Source organism: Neophocaena asiaeorientalis, unplaced genomic scaffold, assembly GCF_003031525.2.
Source record: "Neophocaena asiaeorientalis asiaeorientalis breed wild unplaced genomic scaffold, Neophocaena_asiaeorientalis_V1.1 scaffold113, whole genome shotgun sequence".
Lineage (NCBI taxonomy): Eukaryota > Metazoa > Chordata > Mammalia > Artiodactyla > Phocoenidae > Neophocaena > Neophocaena asiaeorientalis.
Genome location: NW_020172316.1, coordinates 3,072,075 through 3,078,413, shown reverse-complemented (window position 1 = coordinate 3,078,413; position 6,339 = coordinate 3,072,075). Strand labels below are relative to the sequence as shown.

The 6,339-nt window shown below is 38.5% G+C and overlaps 1 protein-coding gene across 1 annotated transcript in view; it reads right to left on the bottom strand.

Moving 5' to 3' along the window:
• FRZB (frizzled related protein) overlaps nt 1-6,339 on the bottom strand; it is a 35,145-nt gene that overhangs the window by 3,683 nt on the left and 25,123 nt on the right. The window contains exons 4-5 of the mRNA XM_024766557.1: nt 2,207-2,411; nt 1,796-1,859 (exon numbers count right to left, since the gene is read on the bottom strand). Of these exons, the coding sequence (XP_024622325.1) occupies nt 1,796-1,859; nt 2,207-2,411 (269 nt within the window). The remainder of the gene's footprint in view (nt 1-1,795; nt 1,860-2,206; nt 2,412-6,339) is intronic.

The window sequence follows — 6,339 nt, the reverse complement described above, 5'->3', positions numbered from 1 at the left end:
GAGCCCCCCATCCCGAAAAAAAAAAAAAAAAAAAAAAAATTGTTCAAGTTATTTCTTCCCTTCAGCATGTTTAAATCCAGACTGAAAATATAAATGAGTTCACAATAATAACTGTGAGTTCCCTGTAGAAAGCAATGGAAAATATCTTTGCCTTACTAAGAAAAAGGACAAACACGCCATGTGTCCTGGGTCTTTACACGATGGTAATTGTTTTGGTACCAAAAGAGAAGCAGCAAGCCGTGTTATATGCTTTGCAGCAATTCCAACTGGTACAGGAATTTAGGACAAATTCCTGTTCTGCATTAGCAAGCAGAAAACGGAATTAAAAGGACAGTAAGAGATTCCAATACACTGAAGAAGAGCTACTTTTTAACAGACACCAAACAAATTGAAAAGAGATACAAATAGAGAATTCTCATGAGTCTGAACTTGAAATACATCTCACTTTAATGCCCTCTACGTTTCTTGTAGGTCACTTAAACTGAAATGTGTCTGCTGTGTCAAGTGCCAGGTGTATAAGATAAACTGCCTGGGGGTGTTTAACTTACACTTGTAAATGTTTCCCAAACCTTCAGACTCAGAGGGAAGAGGATATATTATGTTTGGTACAATTCCCACTCTCCCCTCCCCCCCTTTTTGCCCACTACACACACACACACACACACACACACACACACACACGCGCGCGCGCGCGCGCGCGCGCACCATTTTTGATTCTTTGCCCTTCTGTGCCTACTACCCACATTCCTTTTGTTGAAACAGATTTGCTTAGTAAGAGGAAATGGAACCTTCTATAATAAGGTGATTTACTGTGATTTTTTTAAAAACTGCGTCACTTACAGAATCTAAGAGTCATTGGCTTAAAAATAAAGCTATGGGGCTTCCCTGGTGGCACAGTAGTTGAGAGTCCGCCTGCCCATGCAGGGGATGTGGTTTCGTTCCCCGGTCCGGGAAGATCCCACACGCCGCGGAGCGGCTGGGCCCGTGAGCCATGGCCACTGAGCCTGCGCGTCCGGAGCCTGTGCTCCGCAACGGGACAGGCCACAACAGTGAGAGGCCCGCGTACAGCCAAAAAAAACCAATAAAGCTATGTTTCTGCTCTAAGGACCTAATTGGGTCAGATCTCTTATATACAGATGAATGTGGCTGCACCTTGTACAGAGGAACTGGTGTCTATGCATTGGGACAATATTGGCAGTTTTGTACCCAAGCTTTATTCGCCCCTTCTTCTCTGACTCACAGAACTGCAATTGTTCAAGGAACCAACATATTCAGCTAAAAAAACTACATTTTCTAGTTCTCTTGCAGCTAGGGATGGACAGGAGACCCAGTCCTAAGTAAAATTGCTAGGTAGGATGCTTGGAATCTATTTTTACCTCCCTTTTCTTTCTCCCTGAAATGTAGGTGTGATGTGGAGGTAGGGCAGCCAACCTGTGACGTCCAGCTAACCTTGAATATGGAAGCAATATCTTTTAAAATGACCAACCCGTAAGCTAGAGGGAGCCTGGAGCCCTAATGATAATGTGGAGCCACCAGAGCAGGGCTGGCCTAACTACAGCTAGACTTCCCATGGTGGGAAGTTAGACAGCTGTAGTTAGATCTCTGATACACACACAGAGAATTTGCTCCTTAAATGAAACAGACATTACAGACAAACTCAGTTCTTGGAATATTAAATATATATGTATCAGGTTTTAATATTTCTCATGAAGTTGAGGGCAGCTATTTTGTTTAAATGACTGTCTTTCTACTTTTATTTCCTGTTTATCATTTTGAACATAAAATTTAGGCTTACCTTAACTTTTTTACCAAGTCGATCCTTCCATTTCTCAGCAATAGAACCTTCCACCAACAGTAATCTATATTTTTAAAGAAGCAACCATTTTTGAAACATTAAAATATATTACTGAAAAGTACAAGGGATCATTGTCAGAAAGACTTACTGTTTATACTAGACTAGGACAGCCAAGTTTTAGAACAGTAATTCTAACTAATTGGGAGTCATGGACCCCTCTAAGAACAAACGAAGCTATGATCCCTCTCCCCAGAAAAATGCACACCCACAAATTTCCCACATATACTTTTGTATCCAATACATGAAATTGAAGGACCCAACTAAAACTGATCTTTAATCCCTCAGAAGGTAGACAGATCCCGAAGTAAGAACCCAGGAGTCATTATTCTGAATCCTTAAGGAGTGAATTACCTGGAGCGTTCCTCATCTTCATAGCCCATGATGAGATACTCTTCATTGACGTTAAGTGGAGGACACAGGCAACCAGAGCTGGTGTAAAGGTTAACAGTGTCCTTTGGAATGTTTACCAGAGAAGCCTTTAAAATCTCCTTCACCTCCACTACTGCAGTCACATCATGGCACTTGATCTTCACTTCTTTAACTTTAGCCCGAATGACTGGGTAAAAGACAATAAAGCTGATGTGGTAATATGATACACAATAGGCACCCCATTCAAAAAAGACACATAGGCTTCTTTCTAGTCAATTCATATCCACTTAATGCTCAAAGAATAGAGAGGAAAAGTCAACCATATATTTTCACCTTAGACAGTAGTGAGTGACACACTACACAACACACCTGCCCCCTTAATGTTCAGCCCTGATCCCCTTTGCATGTAAGTTTATATTTGTGTGTATATAAGCATACATGTGTGCATGTATTTCATGGTGAGAAACCATTTAGATAATCAAAGATTGAATCTGGATGTAATTTTCCTTCAAAATTTCATTTTGGATGTGTGTATATGTATATGTGCAGTTTCAATTGTGCCAAGAAGAATTTAAACTATATTAATTTCACTCTATGTAAAGACCTAGTACTTAAATATTCTTTGTTGCTTTCTCAGCATTCTTCTATAGGGTCTATTAACAGATTTTCTAAAGAGTTGGGGTTTTCTTTAGCGTCATAAAGTTGTTCTGTTCTACGGTGTCCCCAATCTTGTTCTTCGATCTTTCCACCGGAACTCATCTTAGCTCACTGTTCAGACATCTGCTCCTTTCTTCCTTTGTTTCAGTATAGATTATCTTTCATACCCTCCTTTAGGTATACTGCATTTTCTTTTTGAATAAAAACTGTCGCCACTCATGTGCTATGGAATGTGGTCTAATATGTCAATTGCATTAATTTACCTCTTTCAAGGGATATTCTAGCACCCAACTTATAAGACTCGGTTTGACATCTCAATATAAAGACAAACTGCCTTAAAAATAATTCAGTTGCCAAGTCAAAGTATTTGACTCAGAATCTAGAAAGTACAGTTCTCCTTCTTTTCTGTATTTCTCTCCTTTGGAAGAGCCAAATTCTTTAGATTCCTACTTCTGGTAAATGAGCTTTTTACTTTTTTTTTTCCTAAAGGGGGAGTTTGAAAAAGCCTAAAAAGAAGCAAAAATGTCAATTAGTAAGAAGCCAGTGGCTTTTGACCAGGCAGCCTCATTGCTCTAGTTCAATATCCATGGATGTTATACAGAGGAAAACACAACGTATCTAAATGAATGTACTTTTTGAAAGCCTCTTAGGCATATATCTGTAAACTACTTTCATCTGAGTCCCTTCCCACATATTTTAGGGGTTTTGAACTACAAAGAAAAAAGTAATCCGTGAAAATATAAAGCCAGCTAATAAGCCATTGCCTCCCATCAATGCCCCAATTCCATACAGAAACTTATTCAATAACATTCCACCAGTACAAGACACATACAATAAAAATTAAGCTGCTAATTCTAAAAACTTTGGGACAAAACCTCATTTTTGCTTCACGGGTATTTCAATCTTCAGAGAACTAGTTGTCTCAAGTAAGAGAGCTTATACTAAGCAAAATGTAACTGCCCAGCTGTCCCTGCTTGGTATGATTTGTGAGTGAAGGAGTCCCTTTTTATTAGTGTTCTACTCTTATTTTAACAAAAGATAAGATTGCCCTTTTTGAAATGTCATTTGGGAGAATCAGGTGATAGATTCACAACCCCAGCTAGCAGACATTTTTGTGCGTCCTGGCTTATGTGAATGTGCTTCATGGCATTCATCAACTATCACAGATTAGTGAGCTGTGCAACTTTCTCAAACTAATGATTTATTTACCCGGTGTGTCTACTATTTTCATTAGAAATTTTTAGCACATGTACCCACTCCAAAATAAATATCTCTCTACAAGACTTACTTTATTATTCAAGCAATTTTGTTAAAGCTCAAGAGCTTTTAACTGAATTAATCTGAATGAAGCAGAGGTTTTATCTGAATTATCAAATGCTCCCACCCCCACTTTGTTTTCTCAGTAGACACATGTAGATATTTAAGAAAGACAAAAATCAACATATTTTGGAATTTAAAATGTATTTTCTTTGCAGGGTTTTTCCTTTTATTTAATCATTTCAGTGCCTGCCTTCCCCAAAGAATCTCTGAGTAAGCCTCAGACAAGTGAAAATCCTTAAACTATGGGCAATCTAGTGATTGTTTGGCTATGAGAAAGAAATTATCTTTTTTCCATTAACTGTGCTCTGTATCCCATTTTCGGTTGTAATTTTCACTCAGCTACCTCGTTGCTGATTTTCTCTTCCCCTGACTTGTACCCAGTAGTATTTTATCTTTTAACAAAAATAGCAGCACTAACCACTGCAGCACTAGGAAGGTTGGGTATAGTAAAAAGTAATAAGTAAAATAAATGTAAATTCAACTAAAATTCCCAATATAAAATTTCTATCATGCTTTTGTTTTTAATATAACCATACTTAAAAGTTCATATAGCATTTTTCAGTCTTACAAAGCTAATCTCCTAAAAATTAAGACTTCCTTTTCCTTGTGATAGTTCATATCACTTTGTAGAGGAGAGGGTCCTCGGATGAGCAGCCAGGTAAACATTTCAACCTTGGAAAGTGTGTCTACCATTGGCTAAGAGAAACTATAAATTCCTCTAAAGATGTTAGTAAACAAAAAACAAAAATTGATTCCGTTGAAGAAAAACTTGAGAAACTAGGTATATTTATTTTAAAGAGATTTAACTACACTGAATCTTTTACTTGATACCTTTCAATATACAGTATTCTCAAAGATATCAAAGATTACTCTTACAGAGGTTTACCCATTTCTCTCCATCCAATTCCCAAAATTATAAAAGCAGGATAAGTGTGCCGTATATGTCCTATATTCTCTAAAGTAGGGCATGTAAACTCAATAATAAAGCCCTCATTTTAATAATGTAGGTGCATTTAAAAATCTATTTAATTGCCATGTTTATTCATTTACTCAGCACCGACAGAGACAGTAACATGAACTTTATTAATCTCATAAATGCCACAGGGGGAAAATCATAATAAAATGCCTATGGAATACAGCAAATACTGATTTGTTCCTTATTTTATCAACTGGAAAACTCTATTAATTGACCCTTTGAAATATAGTGGTAATTGATATTTGTGACTCTGAAGCATCCCAGTACCCAAAAGTAATTCTGAATAATCAAAGGAAAGACAACTTAGGTTCAATAACCATTGATAAAATAAGGATAATAGAACGTCTCATGGCGCAGTTGAGAAAATCACATAAGACAGAGTATAGAAACCGCCTAACACAGTACTTGGTACAGAGGCAGCAGGCTTTTTCCTCCTCCAGTTAAATTTGTCAGCTACATTTAGATTGGTAGCTCTTCAATTAATATTTTGTTTATCAGAATACCACATGTCTAGGTCAGTCTAGATAACAAAACATTTCCTTAATTGAATACTAACAACTTTTGTGTTACTTTCCAACCCTGTCAATGTTTTCCATGAGTTAGACTGAAGAAACCCAGTTTGATTCTTTTAACCACTCATAACACATTGAAGTGCTCCTCTGTTTATCCCACTTACCGTTCACCCCCGTAAATCACAACTGATGACCCATTGCAGCTCCAGATCCTCCCTGGCCCGTCAGAAAGGGAAGAGTCCCTCCCATCTGTTTTGAAATGTATCTCTGTGTACTTAACTGCATGGTTCTAAGATGCCAGCAATGCTGCCTGATACGCTTCAAAAAAATCAAGCATTTGTTGAGAATGGTCCCCTTATGAGACCGTTTAGTTGTTTGGAACAGGGAGAGTTTGCTCTTAAAAGTTGTCCTTGTTGGGGCTACCCTGGTGGTGCGGTGGTTAAGAACCCACCTGCCAATGCAGGGGACACGGGTTTGAGCCCTGGTCCGGGAAGATCCCACATGCCGCGGAGCAACTAAGCCGGTGCACCACAATTACTGAGCCTGCGCTCTAGAGCCCGTGAGCCACAACTACTGAGCCCATGTGTCACAACTACTGAAGCCCACACGCCTAGAGCTTGTGCTCCACGACAAGAGAAGCCACGGCAACG